Source organism: Fusarium odoratissimum (assembly GCF_000260195.1).
Source record: "Fusarium odoratissimum NRRL 54006 unplaced genomic scaffold supercont1.32, whole genome shotgun sequence".
Taxonomy (NCBI): domain Eukaryota; kingdom Fungi; phylum Ascomycota; class Sordariomycetes; order Hypocreales; family Nectriaceae; genus Fusarium; species Fusarium odoratissimum.
The window spans coordinates 289,294-314,239 of NW_022158716.1; the positions used below are offsets into that span (position 1 = coordinate 289,294).

Genomic DNA, 24,946 nt, shown 5'->3' on the forward strand with positions numbered 1-24,946 from the left:
GTAATAATTATATGTATTAAAAGAGATATTATAAAGACCTGGTGAAGAAACCAGTCGTATAAATCAAGACTGAGCGCCGGAGAAGTTGGATTCTCTCTACCAACATCACCAACCTCGTCATTACACTGTATGCGTCATTGTACGTGGCCCACACAACTGTCGCTTCCCCTCCAGCATCAAGATTTAAGGCATTGACCAAAAAAATATGGATACATCCAACAACAACCTCCAGGGTTCAGAAATAATCTCGAATGCATTTCAACTGTTTCCAATCCCTGTTTCTATTCCACCAACTTCCAGCCACTATCACAATCACAAACAATTACAAACACAGCCCTCCGTGGCTGATCCTTGTTGACGGCTTATGTGCGTGTTCGAAAAGAGACAGCCAGTTTCACCATACATCATAATTCGGTCCGTGCACTCAGAGTCGAAGGTGTGTGGATGGACGATCGACGTTGAGCGGCTCTGCATTAGTATTAGTACATGCTGATGTCTCTCATCCACCCTTAATTAACAGTATCGGAGATAGAACCTCGGTCCCCGTATACTGCGTTAGATCATCATGATGTGTTATTGGGGAGCTTTCGTTATTTTATTCTGATCGCCTCGCCCAGTCGCTTGATAATCTTGAATTCTCATGCAGACCACTGGGTTTTAGCCAGGCCAGTCACCAAGCCCACAGAAGCAATTACTACGAATCTAGCGAGTGACTGAGTCGATAACAACCCAAGTCCGGGTCATTGAACCCTCTCCTACGCACCTCCCCGCCCAAAGAAGAGCATCAGAAAGTTCCAAGTGGCGGAACAGCACAGTTCATAATACAAGAGCCATGGCCTTTGCAGATGTCGCAGAAGACGCTGACTACTTGAGGACGCCTTCATTCTTTGGATATAATGAGCTTGGAGTGGAGCAACCCTGCTTTGAACATGCACGGCAACATATACCAGGTGGCCTACTTCCATGGGATTGGGTTGCTTCCTCTTCTGGATTTGTCACCACGAACTCCACGGGCTTTCAAGGCTCGGATCTCTCAACGCCAGACTTCAGTCAGCCCAGGAATACTGAAATTCCTAACAGCCTCTTGAACCAAACTAGCTTTGGTAGTATGCAACCATCCTTCGCATCATATACAGCCCAGCAGTCTTCCGAGTTCGTTTATCCCATACAAGAGACTCCTATGGCCGAGAACATTACACCAAACTTTAGCCAAAGCTACAATGGCCAAGGAAATCTAGATTCCTTCAAACAGTCAGATCTAAACCGTGCTCACTCGGCGCTGGAGCCGAACAAGAAGGCAGCACGTGAGAGAAGGCCCAGACACAGACAGCCTCTTTGCGACACAAAGAGTCCACGAGAAAGGGAAACACAGTTAAATAATGCTGGGTATAGATGGCCTCTGAGCGCTCCGGAACGAAACCGACACGCTGCTGCCAAGTGCCGTGCTCGCAAGCAGAATCAAGAAAATGCTTTGGCCACTGAGGTGGAAATATTGGAAGGTCGGCATCAGCAACTCTCTTCTTGCTATAACGACCTCATTGAGCAAGTTTACCACCTCAAGTCAGAGATTTTGAGGCATAGCGACTGCAACTGCGCTCTTATTCAACAATATATTAGGAGTGAAGCACCCAAATCAGTGGATGTCCCGATGATGAAAACGTCTTCATCCAACGACACGGCCACCACAATCCCATGGGGTGATGCCCTTGGTGGCAACGATAATTCACAAGGAGGGTTAATGGAGCTAAACAGTCTAACACGGGGCTATACCATGTTCTCGGGCGTATCATGGCTTTGACATCATCCTTGTCCAAAACGCAAAGCAGAGCCTTGTGGTTTGTTAAACAGGGGATGCAGTATTTTTCTTGACGAAAAAAATTAAAGAGTGCATCTGTTGTCTTTGTCTAGGTAAGAAAACAGGAAGAAAAAAAAACACGTATTTGGAGCCATTTAGGCTTGGTCCTGTTTTCGGAGACAAGAATAAGAAACCTTGCAATACACGAAGACGGTACTACTGTTTCACATGCTTGCCTGACGACTTGAAGGCTTTCCGGATGTGGCTGGATGCAGAATTAGCGTGTAGTTGCCCCTCTGGTTTGACACTTTCTGCAAAACTGCGTCACTCTGTTCCCCGCATTCCGATCCAATGGCTGATGAGAACTTGTTACCATGTCACCATCATAAGCGCATTGGCAAAAGCCTCCTAAAGTGGGCAAAAGCGGGAGGATTCTGATCGCGGAGAAAACAAGGCTAACAAATCAACGCCAACTCACATGGTTGCACTGATGTTATGCCTCTCATGTGCTAATAGACACCATCACCTTCTCACTGATCATTATTAGTAAATAAAATAGGGAAAGATTAAATTACTATAATATGCTGATTAATATAGGAACTTTAGGTACTGCTATAAGTAACCTTCAGGGAAACACTTAAATATTATTGCATTGACGAGGATTTTATTATAGCTGCCTAATAATGGGCTCTTCTCCAATAGTTGCGACTGTGTTAACGGGGTTGTTTGCATCTTTATCAAGGGGCTCATGTCCGTTGTAGCAAACGAATCCTTTGCCGTCCAAGTCAGCGTTTTCTATGAGACCGATTTACCTATGGTATTCGCCTATTGCATTCGTCTATTGCCGGTTTAACATACCGTTCAGCCCCTGTTTTTCTGTTAACGCAATACAGCCCGGGCCTAAGAAGCAAGGGCTACTATTTGAATTTTGAAAATATGTATTTATTTATTTATTATATACCCCTGCAAGTAATAATACGCCAATAATAAAACAGGGATTGTACTGTAATCGTCTACGGCATCACATCACCGCTGTGCTTGCCGGTGTTTACTGCTCGACAACCAAGAACGCCCGCCAACTACCGGATCTCGTTACGGTTGGCATATGCCCTGACAATCTCCACAAGCCTCGTCACATGTTGAACGGACTGGGGTAGGTGATAGGGAGAATCGGCAAAATCCGAGGAGATACTCCCGCGTTTAAAAGTGGTTCGCTAATTAGCTTATCCATTAAGTACTACGTTGACGAGCAGCCATCCAAGCCACAACTAACCCACAGCCTGTAGCCACCAGTCAACGCCGCAAGCACGTGGAGTTTTGCCAGTGCCGCCCGCTGTATGGAGCCCTGTAGCCCCAATTAATCATTAACTGGGCACCTAACATCCCTGCCTTTCTATCATTGTTTTACGAACCGGAACCCAAAAGCATACCTGTATGTTATTCTCCAATGGTTATTTAAGTTTTATTGAGAAGAAGGAGGGGGAAATACGAGTGTACAATGGAATAGATATTGTTAGAACGCAAAGGATGGGGATGCAGCATCTCCTTGACGGAGGATTCTCGACCCTCAATGCTGTTGGTCTTGGCCACGTTTCACGAAGCAATACAAAGAGTCTAGCCAGAGAAGCCAAGGCGTTTGCTAGTTGAGCCGTTGCATGTCGGTAACTTTTAAAATTGAACGGCTGTGTCAGTTAGCCAGTGCCGACCTGTCATGGCATGTTAGCATGCGGTCTTGACCCGGATTGGTGAACCTTAATGTCGATCCTCATCAAACCTTTACTCCAGTGAATTGTGTGTTCAATGTACGGCCTTTTTCGGTTTGCGACTTAGGATGCATCTGGCATTAAACAATTCTCATTTTTACCTTATTGCCAAAGTACACAGCCGCATATGAAACCCTCACATCACGGAAGTTAAAAGTCTCTTTACTCGGTATTAATCCACTCCGGATGCTTTTGAATGTTGCCAAGGACTTTTGGTTTCCGTTACAGAGACTGAAAGGTGGGATTTCCCTGCCTGGGGAACTCGTGGATTCGGCTGCAGTATAACACCTCCCCACGCTATGCGAAATCCACACTTGACGACGTTTCCTGCGGCTTCTCACTTGAACCTGTTTTGGTCAGTCTATCGTGTGAAACCAACATGGGTCTGAGCGATTCGGAGCGCCGGTATACCCCTTTGAACTCCCAAATATTTACTTCGGCATCACGATAGGGTTTTTCATTATGACCTGCGCCAAAGCTGGGCAACAGTCATTTACCATTCACCAGAGAATAACAGGGCCATTCTTTATCCTCTACACTTGGATGTAAGCGTTCTTATTCCCTTGGCCAGTTCGAGGTTAATGATAAGCTCCTTACGAGTATGGACCCTACTCTCATACATTGGCACTTTCGTTCATTCGTTCATTCATTCATTCGTTCGTTTCGTTTAAAACGTTTATGTATATTAAATCGTTTAACTGATTAAAAGTATCCTAGAACTGTTTAAACGGTTAAATAATTTTTTAGCCCTGGCACTCGAAAAATCCTTTAAAATGTCAAGCACCGGAGGCCTTCGCTTAGGTCAAGGGCAAGGATCACAACCATTATGAATAGCTTTACGGTCAGCGTGAACGCTACGCCATACCTAGCGTCAGGTAGTAGCCTGCTGCCTGTAAGATCGGCAGACTAAATATAGGCATAAGAGACCGACTCTCGTTGCTCTTTAGATAGAAGAGAGAGTCCTCAATCTACACTGATCTTTTGTTCAATATCTGCATTCATGTATTGGTGCTAGGTCGACATAAAACTTATTGATATCAGGTCTCAATTCATGATACCACGTTCAAAGTCTCGCATTTTACCTACTAATATGTCATCTGACACATCATCTATTATTAGTGCTAGAGAAAACCCTCCAGATGTCAATGGATTGCCGTCAAACTTCCTCTCAATTATAGACATTACGTAGGACTATTCAAATACACGCGGACGCAAGACTGAAGGTAAAACCATCTATATTTGCACTATTTATAGAAATAAATAATATAATTATAAGGCAAATCCTGCTAATCACCTCGGAAATAACCACCTTATCGCATCCAGGTCTACCAGGTCTATATCAGACACCTAGCGCTCAATCTCTGCACATTTTCGCCTTATAGTAAGCGAGGATATACTTCGAAATACTTTTAACTAGCAAGCATATCAGGAAGCATTAATCAGCATACTTGTATGTCAGAGAGTGCCAAATAACTCCCTCTCGCTTATAACCCATATATTAAAGACTCCCTTATTGCCTTACGACATACGATGGTCCGATATATTGCAGCAAACCATGATTTTTACAGCAGCAAGATCAAGGACAGTCTCACCACCGCGTTAAGTCCGATTCATATCTCAACAGACCTCTGGACATCACTGCATTAACATTCTCTACTTGCTATATATGCACAATAGGTAGATAAAGACTAAAAGCTTTATAAGGCACTAATATCTCTACAGGAATATGCAGAGAGTCATTATAGAGAAGCTCAAGCGCAGGCTATTACTGATACTTTAGAGAAGTACAGGATACAGTCAAAGCTTGGTTAGCACACGGGTAATAACGCGACTTCAAATGACATATGTCTTAAGTCTATACAACGCAAGTTAATGAATAAACATAAGTTTGGTTAACTATGCAGTTTAGGCTATAAGCTGGCATTAAATAGATTAAATCTAATGCAAAAGGACATCGTATATGCTGTATCGCGCATATCATTAATCTATCCCTTCAAGCCTTCCTTCTCGCATCTTCTAAAGAGGCTCTAGTCGCAGAACTCGAGTCAGCATCTGGTATCACTGGAGAAGAGCTTCTCTCCTAGTTTTCCGAGGTCCTAGCCTCTCATCGAAAGAAGGCTGCAACCATACTAAATACAGCAAAGAGAAAGAACGGAGAGCCGGCCAGAAAGCGTAAGGGCAAGGGTAGCACGGCTAGTAATGCGTCTGTGATATTGACTGATGACTTTAGCGGCGTTAAGAATGTCCCTGCATTACGCGAGCTTCATGGATTAGCTGTACGGCTAAGTTCATCAAGCCTCCACCAGAATCTGTGGGATAAGGCAGTGGGACTATTAGGGATAGGTACTCGTACCTGCTGGTCGTCCTGGTATCAGGTTATTGATCTGCGATTATAAAAAAAGATATAATCTAGTCCTTTATGTCTGATCACGAAGAGGCCATCGGAGACAATCGGCTATTAGTTGGAGATTAGGAGTTGCTAGGCAAAGTACATACGTTTCTTCAGCCATTTGCTGTTGTTTACTTTGCTCAGTAGTGCTGGGTGAAAGTATATTTTATGAAACTTGGTTGTTCATTATCAGGCTAAGAGTTATTCTCAGATTTACATCTCTAGATGATTGTATCTAGGACTTTTAGATTTAAGGTCTGAATCCTAAAGAGAGGGGGATCCACGGATTTTCTAATATTTGATCGACTGTCCCAGACGACAAGATTATGGAATTTGCTAACGGGACCTGCTTTCGTCCACTTATCAAAGTCATCTGAATACAGGTCTTCAAGACGATTGCCATAGTTAACAAAAAGCACCGCTATGGCGATAAGGTGAAGGATATGGCCGAAGCAGCAGATCCTTCTGCTTGCTGGGTCCCACCACTGGAGCTTCCGCCCCAGCTCTTCGATGGACCGACCATAATTGGAAGCATTGTCCAGGACAAAGGATTCAATCTTGTTGTGAGAGATCAGATCTTATTTTTGTAGCGCCTCCATCGCCACTGCAGAGACGTTCTCGCCAGTGTGGGCTAGAGGGATGGTTGGAAGGCCCAAGAGAACTTTTCGAGGCCGAAAAGTGTCTTCATCAGGGAAAAAAGCGTTAACGGAGAAGAAGAAATGTCTATTTAAAGAAGTCCAGCCGTCAAATGCAATATAGACCTGGGCTAGGGCTCTGCAATAAGATTTCAATAATATGAGCTTTGTAAGTATGAAACTCGGTGATGATCCTTATCCGAATCATTTTACAAATAAGTTTTACTAAAGTCTCTTAAGCCAAAGGTTAAGGTAACTAAAGACCTTCCAGAGCCCCTCATGCTCAGAGACACAGAAAGAGAGCTTTGCATCTATGATCCACTGGACAAGCAGGCGCTAAAAAGTTAATTTATCAAAGCGAGCAGCTAGCCTATCATGGAAGTCGTCCTTCTTCTATTTCTTTGCAGCAAAGTCTTAAAGTATTGGTTAATTCAGAGGCCGCTCCAGTATAAATCGCTTAGCCTTTAAGGGATCCGGATTAAAAAGGTCATAGGCTTTGCTAAGGCGTTCCTCGATGTTACAGGTGTTAGAGGAGACATAAACCTCTTGCTTATGCACCTTCTGCTGGATATAGTGACAGCAGAGCCAACTGGACGTGTTCGAGACAATACATAAAGTCAGAAAAGCTACTAATATTCATCGGTACGTGCATCTTGGCGTCTACCTGCGAGACTATTCCTACGTCCTGTGGGGATGCCTTCTGGCAGAGAGACAAGTTTGTATCCCGCAATTGTTCCTTTATATGCCTACGGAATCTTCTTCGCTTCTTTTGGGGAAGCGCAGCGAATGCGTTGAGCGAGGACTAATCAGGTGCTTAGGTTGGTCAACTCGCGTTTAAGTCGTCAGAGTGAGAGTTAGCTCACGAAATGAATAGTATTTCTTAGTGAGTCGTCCCCTTCGAGTTCATTTTGATTCAAAGTCTGAAGATCCAACACTGGATAACCCACGGCAACACCTGGGTGTGGGCTCGGCTGCTTTGGTCAGAGTATGGCCAAAGGCAATGATCTAGACAACATTGCCTACATTGGTTTCGGTGCTGTAATCCCAAAGGGAATGTTTGCCATAGGAAACGGCGACTTGGGAGGGATGGGAAACGGGAAGGAAACCATATTGGCTGTCAATTGTCTAGCTAAGCCGTCAAGAATGATTTCTGAAGGAACGCTGAACTATAGAGATCAATGGCCTAATCTGGATGCTATTTATCTGCTACAGTACACAGATTCAAAATGATATACCTGTATATATGGATGGATACTATACCACCATGTTAGGACGTAGAGCAGTTCAAGTTGAGCTCGACGAGGGAGAAGTGTTCCACGTGCTTCTCTATCGGACAGAATCGGGCTGGAGTCAAGGTCCTTTTGGTCCTCTCGCACAACCTTTCATCTTTTTCCCCTATTGTTAGTAACAACCTTGAGCAGAACATGAACAGTTCCTACTCCGACTTCCCCTTCGAGGCCTCGACCTTCTCCACAACTCTCTCGTACCGCATGCGAGCGCTGTCGTCATCAAAATGTAGTTGGATCTGTGTCTTTTTCGTTCACACACTGAAACAAGCCCTATGACACACGATCCAAACACTATAATGCTTAGGTCTCTATTGGTTCTCAAGATGTGACATGGATCGAACCAGGATACACGTAGGTCAGCTTCCTTCTCAAAAGGTTCTTTGGTTGAATGATTCATCATCGAGCTAACAAGATAGCTTTTGAAGTACTTGCATGCACATCATGCTCCAGTTTCAGGTCCCTGTTCATTCAAGAATCAGAGTCGGCGAGCATTCAAGATGCTGTTGTCGCAGAACATAAACGATCTTACTTTTAGGCGTGTTGGGCATCCATATATGTCTCGGCAATACCTGGGGCATATGCACGGGATGCTTGAAAAGAGCAATGCGACATACCCTTGCTAATAGCCGCCCAAGCTGTAGATGAAGGTGGTAGTTTGTCTACCAGGACACATATGGACACCGCTTGGCCTTGCAGACCTTGCTCTAGTGACTTTTCAACGGTTGCTGTGGAGGATTCGTCTATCATGCAAAAGTCTCTCCAGTTGATGGGCATCTGGTAAGCCTCAGGCCATTCTCTTGCTTAGACAAAACTGATATTTTTCTGTGTCAGGGCTAGGGTCCAGGTCTTGGTTAGGCATAACCTGGCGAATCTGGACATTCCGGAGCTTAAGAATTGTCAGCCGCCACCAGTCGTGCCTACGGATCTCAGGACTCTGTTCCGTCTTTTGGCGGGAAAGTCGTCAAGGACGAATCGAAGCTCATGACCCTCCATTCTCTTTACTACCTCTACCGGATGGTCGTCACCACTCCTCTCGTATCTCTCTTGTCGCGACACCGTCTAACACTCCCTCGGTAGCCGACAACAGCCCGTCTAATGCAGCAACGGTTGCGCAGCATGCCTTGCAACTCTGCAGACTGACCTGAGAATACATTTCAAAAGCCTGTGATCTTTTCACGGTCACTCCATGAACAGCATTTGCCGGGTTCGTTGCCATGTCGTTGATTCTCATGCTGATCAAGTCTAGTAGACATCGATGTCGTGGCGCAGAGAACGAGTCTAGATGGACTCTTGTTCAAAATTCTCGTTATGTGCGGGATACTTGCCATCTACTAACCACTCTACAGACGTACTGGCATCCTTTTGGACCGATGATAAGCCATGGCGAACCCTAGATGGTAACATACCTAGAACACGGCTGACCACTAAAAAGAATAGGCCCAAGCCCTGGTTTAGAATGTTGAAGAGCTCCCAATCCTGCTTGGCACGTGCCAAGACTTGACATCTTCGGAAGAGCTAGAACGTATTGAGCTGACTCTAACCGGCTTCAACAGTCCAGCGCAGGACCAGGAAAGGATGATCTTAACCTATATAGACACTTCGAATCGGACAGAAGCCCCAGAAGATGGCACCCACCCGCGTCCAGCCACAACCACAGATGCTGCTGCACCAACTGCGACTTTATGCGCAGAAGACACTATTCACAATGGTGAGGCTACTGAGAATGATGTTACAATCTCATCATCGATGGGTTAGGCAGAGGAAAGCCGTCCAGAAACCTTAATTGAAACTTTCTGCGACATATTTAATTTTCAGAATATGGCAGATTGGGGCCTCGACTGCCTTGCACTCTACCCGCCACAGATTGCGTATCACCAGTGACAGGAAACAAAGGATAGAACAGGCAGGGGAGCTGGAAAAGGCGTCAGAATATTACCTTCGCGCCGCAAACGTCTGGTTCATTTCTCGATAGCCACACATACTCACCGATATCCAACGTAATGCCTGGGAGAGATCAAAGGTTTTAACTCTCAAGGGCCTACAACTGCGAGGCATACCGATGGAAGAGATACTTGTGCCCCATAAGCACGGCCTTGAAAGCGAGGGAAAACATGTTCCAATCTGGATTTCTCTGCCCAGCGGTGCTTCTAAGGAAAACCCGGTGCCTATCGTCTTTGGAATTGGAGGTTTGGACTCTTGGCGGCCAGAAATGGCTTGTTTTGCTGCTGCATATCACCAATGCGGGATCGGGATGTTACTGGTAGAGATTCCTGGTACCGGAGACTCTCCGGCTCTTATCGACGATCCTAAGAGCCCTGATCGTCAGTGGTCAAGTGTCCTGGACTGGGTCGACGAGAACGAGGCCATCGATAGTAAGAAGGTGGTAGGATGGGGCATCTCGACCGGAGGTTACTACGCCATTCAAGCCGCATATACACACCACAACAGATTCCTTAGTATAGTCTCTCATGGTGGTGCTTGCCATCACGTCTTTGACCCGGAATGGCTTGACGGAATCGAATATAGGGAATTTTCTCACAGGTGAGACATTCTACATTTGGAGGCATACTCTTGCTGACTCTAGTCTTAATAGCGCTGCTGAGGTGTTTGCTTGGAAATGGGGGTTTCAAGGGGACATGGAGAAGACTATCAGGGAGTCTAGCGGCAGGTTCTCCTTGCTGAAAGACGGAACGCTTGACAGATCAGACTGTTCTCGCTTATCACTAATTCAGGGCACGGAAGACACTGTCTTTCCAGTCGACCATACCTATCTTTGCTTAGAACATGGCCCTCCCAAAGACGTCAGGTGAGCTTAATACCAAGAACATTGTGTACAAGTCAATGCTTACCCTGAAGCAGGATCTTTAGAGGCAAAGGCCATATGGGGGGTAAGACGTCTTATCCCGCTAAATTATCATGGATCTTGAAACTCCTGGGAAACAGCGCCGATCCTTTAAATACTCTGAAGGCCATGGATTATAGGCCCATGCATTGAGCGTTCACTTGGCTATATGTAACTTGGCAGCGTCTTAAGTGGCAGTTAAAATAATGACAAAGCCATTAATCTTTGTGGAGAGGGGACCACATCGAAATTTGCTGCGTGAATCTCAAATTGTCCAACTGACACGTATTGTTTAATGCGTATTATCATCTTCGGAACAAAAATTGGCTATCACTGCCGGATTCTACCAATACCAGCACCAAACATGCATACAGTGGGTACAAGCTTTAGAGGTGTCATTTTAAAAAGGGCAATTCAGCCTTGTAAAAGTTTCCCTTCTGAGTAATGGATACCTCCAGCCGTGCCCCAGTCATTTTAGGTTATAAGGTTAACTTCAGGTTTCTGTACGATATGCAACGGTGGGCTTACTGGGGCCAAGGTTGGCACAACCATCCAGCTCTTCACGTCACCGTACCTACAAATGTTGGGCGTCTTATAGAACACTTTGTCTATGTATAGGATCTGCAACTTCTCTCATATCGGTTTTAGAAGTACCTGACAATACGATATAGGAATTTAAACTTATATATGCAGTAAGCTACACGGGCTTATGAAGGAGACTAATTATAAACTGGGTGATGGAGGTATGAGAATGTAAAATTCCTAGGCTATGGGCACGCCAGTGGTTTTTTATTGATGTATCACTATGAATTCCCGAGTAGACTATAACTCGAAGCCGCCATATGTATGGTGTTGCAGTGGAGATGCCTTCTAACTTAAGATTCGAAAGCTCAGGAATGGAACTCTTCCAGTGGCCAATGGCGCCATCTACGGTGGCATGAGGGACCCAGCAACTGGTGAATTTGACCCATGACTGTACAAGGGCAATAGGTTCGAGGAGCTGGAAGCTTCGAGTAGTTCCTGAGGCAGAGAGTTGATATGAAAATCACGAGATTTTATGATCAAAGAGATGAAATCGTGGCGGACAGCGGCTTCTTCAACCGGAAAAAAAGCCACCTCGGTGAGGCTTTCCGCCCCGCGCCGCGAATGGGTGTGAAAGCTGTGATCCTCAACGAGAGTCACAGTCATAAGCTATTCTGTAAGGTATATGGATTTGGCAAGGAAATCATATTTCAATAAATAAACACTGATTTATATGGCGTTTTGTTTTATTTTATTTTTCTTAAAAAAAGAATCTTTTATTTTCTAAAAAATTCACTATTTGGCGAACTTTCCGTACATCACTTCTATTAGGAAGATTGCTTGAAGTATGGGGAATGAGTGGCTTGTTGACCGGTGATCCTATTGGCACAAGCATTTCATGTTTGTTCATGGAGTAGGTTGCTGAATTTGGAACTGACTTCGATCAAGACTGGAGGTCAGAATGTCTCCAGGAGATGACTCAATGTGGAAAGGCGCCCATAAAGCTATTAATGGACAGGAGTTGACGTAAGTGGAAGACGGCGATACGGTTATTATGGAAGGTTGATCCAGCGCAGACGATGAGAAGATCGGTTTTGGACAGCTGCCTCCCCTAGTCAGGCCTGCAAAGGCTCTCTCTTAGGAAACTAGTCCGCGGATCAGAACTCCTGTAGATGGTTACAAGAGATACCTCATCTCACAACCTTGGGGTTGTACTCAAGAAAGAGATGCTTTTGTAGTGTCAGGAAATCAGATCTTACCGTGGTTTAGGTTGCCAAGTTGCTTTCATAAGGCAGCATGCTGCATTTATGCGATAAGATAAGACCAGCCACAAGCACATTTCAGCTTGTAAGACTCTTGAAGTTCTATTTTTTCCTAGTTGCCTATGCTGTTGAGCCAAATCCCTCCGTGAGCTTCCTCTCCTTTGAAGACAAGGTAGTATCAACATGATAACTGGCTGATCTATTCTAATGAGAACCAGGGACACCCATACCGTTCTGGTCCTCAGCCAACCGATTGCCAGCAATCTCAAGAGGCGATACATGAAACAGAACAAAAATGACCCTTGCCCATTGGTTCGTGTGTTTGATCCACTGATGCATGGTCCCCTATGGACGACAACATCCCCAGGCCGAGCCGTCTGAGTCTATGCAGAATTCAATACATATTCCGGATCGCCAGCAATTACAATGCCGTAATCCAGACTCTCGGTGCGGTGTATGGGCGAGTAGGCACCTGGGGGATATCTACATATCTCGGGATGCTGCCCCCGTGCTTAACTAAACCAGACTTTTATTTATTTTCATATGCTTCTTGGAAAGTGGAAAGGTCTTCGCCATGACTGAGAGTAATTGGAAAGTCTTGAGTGACGTATTCTAGCTCAAAAGCAGCGGACAGGTTGCCGTTTGTCTGGACTGTCCAAAAGTCAAGCGATTCAGGTAAGTCCTTGACGTGAACAGAAACTCCCTTATCATTGTGTGTTGTTGAATTTCGTTTTGGTGTTGGGAGTTGTCCGTTGCTATGGGTTTCGGAAAACATGGTAGGCAATGGCTTTTATTGGCTGAGGTTAAGAGGTTTCCTGGGCTTTTCTTGCAGGTCATTGGATTAATAATCTTATATCTTTATATCCACCAAAGAAAGGCCAAGCGCTCGAACATTTATGAATCGGCTTACAGACAACGTCTTATTTTATATTGTATAGTTTGATAGGTAGCTCGGGGCTGAGATGGGGATTCTTCGGACCGAGAGATATTAGGCCGTGGCCGAACCCCGCCCATGCGACTCTTGTGACGAGCTCTGATTCTCTGATGTGTCTTATTGGATGTGTATAAGTTCCTGCTTTTTTTTTTTTTCTTCCCCGTCCCTAGTCTTACATTTATCTTTATACTAAGGTCCGACTGGAGTATTACTGCTATTACGATCACACGCCCTATTATGTAAAATACACAATGTGACAACTCCGAATGCAGTGGCTTCCTTTTTGTTAGATTGGCGCCTGCGTGCGCATAGATGGTATTTTGGCCTTCGTTATAACAACGTGTGTGGCGTGTTGCTGTGAAAGCACCAAGACTCGACCAACGCCCCCGAACTCTGACGAGTGAAAATAGACAAGGCATCATCAAAATATCAATCAACAAGATCAAGAGTTTCTACTCGATAATCCATTGAATTCACCCCATTGTGAGCTCAATATACATGCCGTGTATCTAACAGTATTTATAGGCCCCCGGATATATTAGTACTAGGTGCCGGGGAAAACACCATAAAGGACAGAACATAGACAAAAGGAGGAGGATGAGCGCTAGGGGACTAGACCAGATTGATCCTCAACTGTGAAAACTAACCTATTTAATAGTACTTATTAGATATATAGCTATATAATTAGAGACATATCTTAAGAAAGCTAAGTATTATAATATTATTGATTATTAACTTAATTCTCTTTTGTTAGTTTACCAGAGCGAGGCATATTTAATTCCTCTTCCTTTTATAAATATACAGATAATGTTATCATAAAGAAAAGTAAAGCCTTTTCCTAGCTACGCCCCCTTTGCCTTTCATCTGGCCTGTTTGTCGTGAGCTTGCATCGCTGGCACCCCAAGCAAAAGAAAGCGGTTCATATAGAATCTTAGGTTTATCCACGGCTATACCATGAAACTTACAGTGTGCGGGTGAACCTTGTACTCCGGCTTCGATCTATAAGATTCTGATTTTGTACCGCAACGAGTCTAAATTTGGTGCTACAGCCTCGTGTCCCGCAGCTTTGTCAGCTGCGATATGCTAAGTCTCAATACCTACGAAATCCCTCTCTCGCTCTCGTTAGTGCCCGAGCGCCCGGCGTAGCCCACCAGATGTCAGTTTTAAGATCTTCAGGACATGAAAAGACATTCCAAGGAAAGCCTATGGTACGGAGGCTCTCGAAGATATGATGAAGTAGTTGCCAAAAAGGCAGATATGCCTTTACCAACCTGGAGGCTTCCGCTTTCAATAATGCAGAATTAGATGGATCCACCATCCATTTCACCGAAACTGCGAAATATTCCATAGCCTCCAATGAGAGTCACCGAGATCCACAAATAAAAACTGGATGATGAGCAAGGATGATTTCTTGTCGTATCCATATGCGAGTCCAGTACCATACGTCAAAAAGTGGTTGAGCGGGGCCTGTAGGAGATTCCCTTACAACTTCTTTAACTTCAAGAAGCCACGGAAACTGTTTAAGCCATGGTAAATTGGTGTATGCCCCATCGTAAATTATCTGGTAGAAGTATTCCCGGCACATTTGACTAAACTTGCGTACTCCTGTATGATAGCAAGGCCAGGAGAAAGCCAATAGGATATGAATATTCCCGAAAGGTGGCGTCGAGTTTGCTGGCCCGTTTGTGAAACTGATTGTGCCAAATTCGTAACTAAATCAAAGGCCCTCGATAGGGCCGATCGACAAAGCTCCAGCTCCGCGCCATGTGGCTCCTGCAGCACTCCGAATATCACCTTAGTCGTGTGGCGTTCACGACTGCATGGATCTCAACATCCCCGACAATGCCGGATATCACGGACGTTTCTTCAATGAACGGAAGATGCCTCTTGGCATCTACAACGTGAAATCTTTTCAATCAGCTCTGTAATTGTTCGAAACTATCGAGAAGTTCATGCTGATTTTCGTAGTAGACAACATCCACGCCACGAATACGTCGCTCATGCGCCGCAGCCTCAACGGCATCCATCGCGGCGTGTATTTAATCAATTGGTGATCCTAGCCAGCGCAGAACAATACCACTTTGCGAGTAGATATCCGTCATCATGGAAACTTGGTGGCCTTTCTCGGTACTGTCCGTTTGGTTGATGCACATGGCATCGACCCATGGTTTCATGGTGGTTGTGTTTTTTGATCTACTCGGATGATAGGGAGCATATCTCAAAGCCGATACCAGGTTTGTCGTCACCTGGATTCTATTCCCGTTGACCAGGATGGCCTCGGTGACAATGGGATCTCCCCAGACGTAGGATAGTGCATTGAATGACAATTCGTCCCTGAATTCCGCGCGACCTCTAGTCGTTAGACTCCCTGCACTGCTGGCGCCGCCTAAAATGGCGACATTTCCGCCCGATTTGGCTGTCCCAGTAGCGCTTTCTCGGTTTAAGGAGTAATTTTACTCCACGGAGTACTGCAAAGTTATATAATAACTGCATAGATGTCTTCCACTATTATGTGGAGCCTCTTCTCGCCTCGCAGCATCTATTTCGTACTATCTACGGATATAAGCACTTCATTGGGCTTGGACAAAGACTAAAACAATAGTCTGCCGCGTTAGTGAGAGTTATTGCCAATAGCCTCGCGTATACGCCCAATAAAGGATTTAGCCACTTATTACAGCGGATTTAATAGTCGAGACCATTTCCTAACTTTAATTAAGGTAAGGTATGGCTTTTTTCTTTCGGCTAAAACAAAATTAATCCCCTTTTAAATAGACCACCATGCACCATGGCGGTTGCACTTCTAGGTAACCCAGGCTCTCTCACGATGGTGCACTTTCGTTGTCTCGCGGTCGCAGTTGCGCTCTGCTACGAGGTCAACGCAGGTCCATGCCGCCCACGCAGCAGCAGCGGCATTGCGACGACATCCTCCACAGAACTCACAGATAATCCAGCCTCGTCGATAGTGCTGTCAGCAACAAGCAGCGATGCTTTAGGAGAAACAACGCTGTCGACAGTCCTCGGGATTTCCACGACAACGTCGCTCAGCACATCAATGGTTTTATCTCTCGATAGCGCTCTTAGTAGGCCAAGCGACACTACATTGGCATATGGTTCATCGGTGTCAACTGATCCATCCTCTCCGGCGTCAACCTCTGCTCTCTTTTCTTCTGTTGAAGAGGTGCCTTCCTCAGATACCTCTGCAACTAGCGCCGCTGCTATAACAACTGTATTATTAACCGAGACCGCCGTTAGCCTGACTTTATCGAATACTCCGGACTTTAAGCCATTGACTACGAGTGCAACAACTCTTGCGAGTTACAGTACATCAGATGGCACTTTCACAAGTGCAGAGACATATTCGCAGACCACAGAACAGACGTGGACGCCTACGTCCCACGCTGCTAGCCTGAGTGAAGATATATCATCTGTTGCAACGTCCAATCAAGCGTCAGCTGGCACGGAAACAAGCACTGCAGAAACCACCAGCTACGAGACGAGTACTGTTGGATCAAGCACTGGCATAGAAACACGCACCAAGACCATCAATATCGAAACGACCACCGCTGAAATGACCACCGCTCAGGAGAGCACCGCCTCGACAACGGAAGAGGCTCTAACTACAACTACAACGACCGCAGAACCAAACGAACCAACAAACTACTTTATCAACGGAGGCTTCGAAATCCCCGACGAAAGCGGCGAGTACACTGGTGCACCATCGCTGCTCGGTAGGAGCGTCACGATTAAAACAGATTCCTCAAAAGCTCTTTCTGGCAGCCATTACGCGTGCGTACTCACATCTCTCTATATATAATTTCAAAACTAACCCCATGCCTTACAGTGAAGTGGCTTTTCCCCTTGTCGGATCTGGGTCTGCCGCTTACGCCATCCGCCAATCTATCGCGGGCCTGGACCCAGCAAAGAGATATGCCTATACTTATAACTATGCGCCTGCGGACATGGTAGCCAGCGGTGCACCTCCTAATCCCATTATTAAATTCACCACGATGTTTGGCACCAAGGCGTACGAGACCGACTTTAGCGGCGAGGTAAGCCCTCAAGATAGCTACGTCAAGAGGAAGATCGTCTTCGATGGAATCACATCCAGCTTTGTGCAAACTCAAGTCCAATTTTCTGGCCTCAACAGAGGCTCCGTCCGCTTCGACGACATCAGCATCTTTGAGTATGACCCGCCGTGTACCCTCGTCAGCCCCGCCCCAAGCGACAAGTGGTGCAGTAGAAAGGGCAGCGTATACGGCGCAAGTAATCAACAGAAGACGATCGGGCTTACCCAATCCCTATCACTGGAGGACTGTGCGCAGAGTTGCCACCTGGAGCCAACCTGTCAGGTCATCTCATATGTCCCTACTGTCGGGAATAACATAGGACGGTGCTGGCGATATAAGGTTCCAAGGGAGGATATAGAGTATGTTCAAAATGGTGGTGGGCAGATTGCTTATGAGCCTGGGTGTTTTAGCTTTAAAGAATAAGTTAATAGTATACGGTGCTTAATTAGATTTCTTATAAACTAATATTAAGAGATTAATTAAATTCTCTTTCCTAGGTCTTGTATTAATTAGTTAAACTTTATTATTTTTTTAATTAGCCTTTTTAAAAAAGTTTATATATTATTACTAAGTAGTTTAACTTATGAGAAATTCTATTTAAAAATTTAAAAAAATATATAATTTACTTTAGTAATATAATCTTAAACTTATACTTAATAAGTATAATAAAAATATATTAGTAAATAAAGTAATTAAAGTTAATATTATAATGAAATATTAGCTTTTAACTATTAAAAACTAATAAAATTACTTTTCATTTTTTTCAAATTATAAAAAGCATAAATCTTTAATTACATAATAGATACTGAGGTAAAGAGCTTCTTAAAATTCTCTAAAAGAGTTTATGTAAGTAAGTAATATTATATGCAAAAGCAATAGTAGCAGGCCTCTGGCCCCTAATTATACACTGCATAGTCTTGATTGAAGCGAGTGTTTTGATAGTTAAGTAGGCAAGGTATTGAATCTAGCAATATGTCACGTGACATGGCTCAAGCGCTATTTCATTCGGCCAAAGTTTCATTTTCTATCTTCAATGTCTCTTACCTTCCTGAGAGGTGCAACAAGACTCTAATGGAAACAGAAAATCCTGTATCCAAGAAGAATAGTCGCGTGGCCGTCGGATGGTAAGTTCGCTATACGGGACCCCTAACCTCGGCTGATCTGGATAGTACTGCATGCAGAGGTAGGTGCCCAATTACGACTATATTGAGACGAATTGCTAAAGGGAGCAGTGCGCCATGTACGATGTGGGTACATATTGAAACTGTCTGTGTTGATCTAATTGATTCAAGGCGATAAAGAAATCCCATCATGCTCGGCATGCGCCAAGGCGGGCATAGACTGCGAGCGCGCTCTGCAAATCCGCTTCCGACCGGGCCTTGGCCTCTCAGCTGAATATACCTTCTCCTCTGATCAAACCTGGGTTCGACTGAGAAAATCATGTAGGCTGTGTAAAAGCTATCTAGGCACAAGGCTGACGACTTCAGTGGAATACGTCGACGAAACCGAACGAGTATCACAGGATTATGAGGATCGAGGGCAAGAAGAGTGAGCTGAACAGGTTTCTGGCCTTGAGTATGCTAACAGTTCCAGTATATCTCTGGTTGAACACTTGGCAGTCGCTCCTGATACCACAGAACTAGATCAACATGCGCCTGCACTTGCGCATATATCACCGGCCTCACATGTGTCTCAGAGTATAACGTCGTTGCCAGGAAACTCCCCAGCGAGTACGCAAATGACTCGTCACCTCCGCTACAGCTCTGAGCTCGTTCGTTCCCCAGACTCGCCGTATTCCCGTCCTCCGATGCAATTCACAACACGCGAGGCCGAGCTTATCAAGAACTTTACTGAAAACATGGCTTTATGGGCTGATGCAACAGATATGAATCGCCACTTTGAGTTGGAAGTTCCCCGCCGGTCGTTGTACTTCCCTGTGCTACGATACGCGGTTTTCGCCTTCTCTTCGCGTCATATCAATCGAGACAAGGCAGATACTTCGACTGAGGCACTGGAGTACTACAATTCTTGTCTAAGTGTCTTGATAGAAGCTGTTGATAAAGCGAGTGGACATATCGATGAGGAGACTCTTGCCGCTATTGCCATACTGCGGCAATACGAGGAGATGGACGGTAAGTCTGAAAACTTGTCACAATTCCGCATCGACATTGATGCTGACTTTCCTAGCGGAGGATATGGAAATGCACCTGACAGGAACATCCAGGATCGTCAACTCGATGTCAGAGTTTGACTTCAACGGCGGTCTTGGTGAGGCTGCAGCATGGCTCTGTCTCCGACAAGACATCTATGTCTCATTAACAAGACTACGGCCTCTGAGATCAAACCTTGAGAACTATCTCCAATCTGATATTTTTCGACGCACCGATGATGCAGCCTACGCAAACAGAATGGTCTACCTTCTCGCCCGATCTCTTGGCTCCATCTACCCATCCGACTCATCCATCTCTAACGAAAGCCTGGAGAGCATTCGACTGGATGTTGATGGTTGGTTTGAATCCAAGCCGGCTGTTTTCAATCCAATCCTAGAAAGCGGCAGAAATAAGGATGAAGGGAAATTGCTACCTACTATTTGGGTCCTTTCGCCTTTTCACTGTAAGTCTCACTGCTGGAGATCTGATTTATGCTGATCAATGCTATTAGCCGTTGGTTTGCAATACTACCATATTGCCAAGATTGTTCTGGTCATGTCTTTACCTATTACTACAGATTCAGTCTTTGAGCAGATCCGAGAGAGCAAGAAGGTTGAGGTCAGAATCCAATTACCCCCAATCCTTCAATGGGATCTAACTGACTGACATAGCGAACGATTCGAAACCATTTACTTCAGATAATAGCGTTAGCAAGCTCCCATGCAAAAGCCGAAAATGCGCTATTCACAGCTCGGCATTCATTATCAGTTTGTCTGTCGCACCTGTCGCCAAATGACAGTTCTCTCTTCTAACATTTTGCAGGGGGCAGCGTTTTTACCGAAAAGTTGGATCAGGATATGGTTCTCGACTTTTTACGACACATTCAACAAAAGACTGGCTGGCAAACAGATTCACTAAGTTTATCATTGCAGCAACAATGGACGCAAGACACCAATGAGGACTGATAGTCAACAATACCTAACACCTATTTGTATATTTTCTCCCAAATCTATAATGCATCACAGCTTAGGCTCCTCAATGCGGCGTCCAATCTCATCGAACCTGATTTGCTTTCCACTCACAAGAGCCTCCTGCAGAGCAGCACCAATCTCGACAGCTCTCACAGCGTTTGTCAGCTTGAGAGGTAGAGGCTTGTTGTCAAGGCAAGCCTCAGCAAACTCATTCGCCTCTTGCACAAAAGCCATCTCAAAACGTCCATAATAATGAGCAGGCACCTCGCGGGTGATACCGCCGGAGTGATAGTAGTTGACAAGGTTGGACTGGGGGTTTCCGTTGACAGTCAGCTTGCCCTCTGTTCCAATGACCTCTGTGGTGTCTTCTTGTCCGTGAGCCATCATCCGCGAGCAGTAGTAGTAGGCAATCTTGCCACCCCAAAACTCGACGATTCCGACGGCGTTATCATAGTCGTTGTACTTGCCCAGATCGGGCTGAACGGCACGGACACCGTGGGCAGAAACGCTTTTGGGAATGACTTCATCGCCAAAGAACCAGAGAGTCAGGTCGATATCGTGCACTGACATGTCAACGAAAACACCGCCAGACCAGGCAGCGTACTCGACGAAGAAGCCTGAGGGATCGTGCTTATCGCAGGTCTGACTGCGGATGATGGTAGGTCGGCCGATGGCACCCTGTTGGGTCTTGCTGAAGGCATCACGGTAGGAATCGTCGAACCGGCGGGAAAAACCGCACATGACCTTCAGGTGAGGTCGTTTCTTGGCTTCGGCAACAACTTGGCGACACTGGGGAGAAAGTTAGGCCATGTAGTATGCGTATCGACAGCAAGTATACTTACCACTTCAATGCTCGTAGATAGAGGCTTCTCACAGAGAACGTGTAGGTCCTTTTGCATGGCTTGGATAGCCTCTTCAGCGTGAACCGAGGTAGCTGTTCCAATGACAACAGCCTGCAGACCTTCTTGTTCAATCATCTTTTGATAATCATCGTAAAGCGTGACTCCATGAGGCTCAAGGTTGACCTTGGCCCAGGCCATCTCGGTGGGATCAGGGGTGAAGGCAGCGACGAGCTCTGCGCGGGGTGTTCGGTTGAGAAAGTTGATGGCATGACGCTTGCCCATGCGGCCGAGGCCAGCAGCAGCGATCTTGAGCTTCTGAGGTGCCATGGTGACTAGGAGAGTGTAGAGCACGAAGGTTGATGGTGGATGATTGGAAAGAGAGGAGGAGGCATTGAACTTACATTTATATTAATTCGTTGCCACCAGATGTTGTCTTGACACAGGTAAGTTGTCCAGATAATTCTCCATGACATCCCCGCATCTCCATCTTCTTGGTGGATCACATTGTGTCTGAACTCGGTATCTCTTTTCCTATGCTTCGCAGTTGGCTGGTTATCGTAGGTTTGAATGGTGGGCTGAGTGCGGACAGAGTTGCCCAGGATCAGCATCTACTTGCTTTTCTGGGCATCATTCACTCTGTACGAAAAAGCGGGTCGAATCTCGCGGAGAGACTAACCATTAGTGCGGATAGACTTGCCCAGTGTGGAACAACAAATGGACCAGGGGTTACGAGTCATGGCTTCATTGCCCAACAAAGTAATTACCTTGACAACGGATACACTTTCCATTCTCTTAAAATTCCCTCGACCACGGACTACCGGGCTTAATTCCCATCACGCTAATCTGGCTCGTCTACCTCAACCCCATGGGGAGAGGGGGATGCGATGGTTCTCCGCTTCTACCCCAGAATCAAGGTTTGGCCACGCTCTGATCCGAGAACCATTTCTATGCACGCTCATTGGTCAGACAGAGCATCAGCACTGGTCTAGACACAGATTGCTAGTCCTGGGTATCCCCGATAGACGAGGTCTATACCTCATCATAGCCACCCTCAGCTCCTTCACATAAGTATAAAAAGTCAGAGATCATCACTCTCACTCCCTCGTCCATCATCAGCACCGTCATATATGATCCATTTTAATTCCCCCTCAACACAAAATGGCAAAGAACGACGAAGTCTTGGAGTCATCCCAGACGCAAGTCAGCCACGTCGAAAATGACACCAAAGGAGGGCAGGACTTCATTGAAGACTCTGCTCCTGGCCTTTTCCTCAACCTCTGCGTTGTTGCAACCGCCATCGGTGGCATGCTGTTTGGCTATGACACTGGTGTCATCTCTGGTGTTCTCGTGGTTCTTGGAGATGACCTTGGCGGGCGTCTCCTAACCCCTAGCAACAAAGAGCTCATCACTGCTCTTTGCGCTGCTGGTGCGTTTATCGGAGCCATCATCGCGGGGATCACAGCCGACAAGTACGGACGAAAGCCTGCTATCTGGTTTGCCTCAGTGCTCTTCACTATCGGTGCTGTTGTGCAGGCTGCTTCATACTCGCTGGTCCAAATGTGTATTGGCCGAGTTCTTGTTGGTCTTGGTGTCGGTTCAGCCTCGATGGTATGTTGCTTTGGCCCCTGTGACAGACAAATTTATTGTTACTAATACGCGAGCCAGATTATCCCACTTTACATTGCAGAAATTGCACCAGCCAAGTACCGCGGCCGTATGATCTCGATCGACATGGTCTTCCTAGCGACCGGTTCCCTTCTCGCCTACGCTTTCGACGCAGCCTTCTACAAAGTTCCTCATGGCTGGCGATACATGGTTGGACTGGGAGGACTCCCGTCCATCCTCCTTGGAGTTCTTCTATTCTGGTGTCCCGAGTCACCTCGCCAGTTGTGCTTCCATAATCGATTGGACGAATGCCTTCGAGTCTTGCAACGGATGTACCCAACAGCCAACGAGACCCAAATCGCTCAGATGATGGCCGACATACAATACGGTGTCACACAGGCAAAGGCTCTCAACGAAGAGATTTCAGTTCGCCAATCTCTGAAGAGCCTTGTGACTGTTCCTGCCAATCGCAGAGCCGCCATTGTCGCGTGTGGTCTGATGGCTACGCAGCAACTCTGTGGCTTCAACACCATGATGTACTACTCAAGCACTCTCTTTCAGATCGTTGGATTCGACAATCCCATCGCTGTCGGGACTATTGTAACTGCCACTAACTGGATCTTTACTTTTGCTTCCATCTTCCTTATTGACAGAGTTGGTCGTCGCAGACTCTTGCTCTGGACCATGTGGGGAATGCCCGTCTTTCTCCTCCTGGCAGCTGGTGTATTCACCAAGATCCCCATCGATCGGCAGACTCTCGAGCTCACAGATGATAAGGTTGGATGGCCTGCCATTGTCGTTCTTGTCTCCATGATTCTCTTCGTCGCCAGCTACGCCGCTGGTCTTGGCTGTGTGCCCTGGCAAGCCAATGAATTCCTCCCCATGGAAGTCCGTGCGATGGGTACCATGATGATCAACATGTGCAACTGGGGTCCTAATATCATCGTCTCATCTACTTTCTTGTCAATGATGCGTGGAATCTCCCCCTCTGGCACCTTTGGCTTTTACGCTGCGCTGTCTTTCATTGGTTTTGTCTTTGTCTTCTTCTGCTACCCGGAAGCTGCAGGAATGACCTTGGAGGAGATCCGCGTTGTCTTTGAGCATGGATTCGGAGTTCGTTACGCTGAGGAATGGCGTAAGCAGAGGAAGTTGGGCAACCTCACTCATGGGGCAAATGAAACCGCTAAAGAGGTTGTCTGACCCTAGCGACCTCGAAATTGGGGGAGGGAATGGTAGCCACAAGAGTCTCAATACAGTACTTAGTTTCAGATTAGAGACTATCTAAACTACTCTTTTCACAAGTAACCTGATCAGCAGCCTTAAGCTTGTGAAGCCTGTACATAGAATGGCAATAGGCCTGGTCTAGTCTCAGATATCGTAAACCCAAGACCAGAGGTGATCAAGAAATGTCCAGCACAAGGACTGGTGATTCGAGTGGCAATGCTGGCTTTGTGTCGGATGCCTTGCTTCCTGGTTGAAGCATACTGACCCAGCCAGCATGGGGTAGCGCGAGTCTGCCCCAAAGGTTGCTTGGCTGCAGATCTACTAGCTTGAAGTGTTGGCTAGCCCCGGAGAGTTGTCCGTAATCTTCAATTTGTTGTGGATATTGGGAGTTGTCCGAGGCCCTGGTTATGGGAGCTAACCAGTCATACGGTCTAGTAATGCCGGTTCATCAATTCTCTGAGAGTTGACAGGTCTCAAGTAAGATGCTGCAGTCTCATATCTGGTGAAATTGATCTTATTAATCGAGAAGGCCTTTACTATCGTGCTATTTAAGTTTAACCCCCCGTTGCATCCCGCAATAGCTCCCCCCGGGTCAGTCCCCTCCCAATCCCGTTCTAATATGTTGTCTTAAAGATAGTAAGAATATTATCCAGTTC

At 46.0% G+C, this 24,946-nt stretch overlaps 7 protein-coding genes across 7 annotated transcripts; 5 read left to right on the forward strand and 2 right to left on the reverse strand.

Annotated features, from left to right (window-relative positions):
• Nucleotides 1–594: 594 nt before the first annotated feature.
• FOIG_13332 (uncharacterized protein) lies at nucleotides 595–2,031 on the forward strand. Its single transcript, XM_031214483.1, has one exon. It carries the CDS (start codon nucleotides 833–835, stop codon nucleotides 1,796–1,798), a length of 966 nt encoding a protein of 321 aa, XP_031055854.1. The 5' UTR covers nucleotides 595–832; the 3' UTR covers nucleotides 1,799–2,031.
• Nucleotides 2,032–9,930: 7,899 nt separating this feature from the next.
• Nucleotides 9,931–10,681, forward strand: FOIG_13333 (uncharacterized protein; the record flags this gene model as incomplete). Its single annotated transcript, XM_031214484.1, has 2 exons — nucleotides 9,931–10,412; nucleotides 10,465–10,681. 2 exons carry the CDS (start codon nucleotides 9,931–9,933, stop codon nucleotides 10,679–10,681), a joined length of 699 nt encoding a protein of 232 aa, XP_031055855.1.
• Nucleotides 10,682–13,026: 2,345 nt separating this feature from the next.
• FOIG_13334 (uncharacterized protein) lies at nucleotides 13,027–13,272 on the reverse strand (the record flags this gene model as incomplete). Its single annotated transcript, XM_031214485.1, has 1 exon — nucleotides 13,027–13,272. The coding sequence occupies one exon, from the start codon at nucleotides 13,270–13,272 to the stop codon at nucleotides 13,027–13,029; it is 246 nt and encodes an 81-aa protein (XP_031055856.1).
• A 2,944-nt stretch (nucleotides 13,273–16,216) lies between these two features.
• Nucleotides 16,217–17,921, forward strand: FOIG_13335 (uncharacterized protein; the record flags this gene model as incomplete). Its single annotated transcript, XM_031214486.1, has 2 exons — nucleotides 16,217–17,217; nucleotides 17,273–17,921. The coding sequence occupies 2 exons, from the start codon at nucleotides 16,217–16,219 to the stop codon at nucleotides 17,919–17,921; spliced, it is 1,650 nt and encodes a 549-aa protein (XP_031055857.1).
• A 549-nt stretch (nucleotides 17,922–18,470) lies between these two features.
• Nucleotides 18,471–20,698, forward strand: FOIG_13336 (uncharacterized protein; the record flags this gene model as incomplete). The annotated part of the gene is made up of 10 exons (XM_031214487.1): nucleotides 18,471–18,622; nucleotides 18,668–18,681; nucleotides 18,731–18,745; nucleotides 18,791–18,940; nucleotides 18,986–19,046; nucleotides 19,092–19,630; nucleotides 19,686–20,111; nucleotides 20,160–20,266; nucleotides 20,320–20,419; nucleotides 20,471–20,698. The coding sequence occupies 10 exons, from the start codon at nucleotides 18,471–18,473 to the stop codon at nucleotides 20,611–20,613; spliced, it is 1,707 nt and encodes a 568-aa protein (XP_031055858.1). The 3' UTR covers nucleotides 20,614–20,698.
• On the reverse strand, nucleotides 20,668–21,788 carry FOIG_13337 (oxidoreductase; the record flags this gene model as incomplete). The annotated part of the gene is made up of 2 exons (XM_031214488.1): nucleotides 20,668–21,408; nucleotides 21,462–21,788. 2 exons carry the CDS (start codon nucleotides 21,786–21,788, stop codon nucleotides 20,668–20,670), a joined length of 1,068 nt encoding a protein of 355 aa, XP_031055859.1.
• Nucleotides 21,789–22,619: 831 nt separating this feature from the next.
• FOIG_13338 (uncharacterized protein) lies at nucleotides 22,620–24,266 on the forward strand (the record flags this gene model as incomplete). The annotated part of the gene is made up of 2 exons (XM_031214489.1): nucleotides 22,620–23,069; nucleotides 23,127–24,266. The coding sequence occupies 2 exons, from the start codon at nucleotides 22,620–22,622 to the stop codon at nucleotides 24,264–24,266; spliced, it is 1,590 nt and encodes a 529-aa protein (XP_031055860.1).
• Between the last annotated feature and the right edge of the window lie 680 nt (nucleotides 24,267–24,946).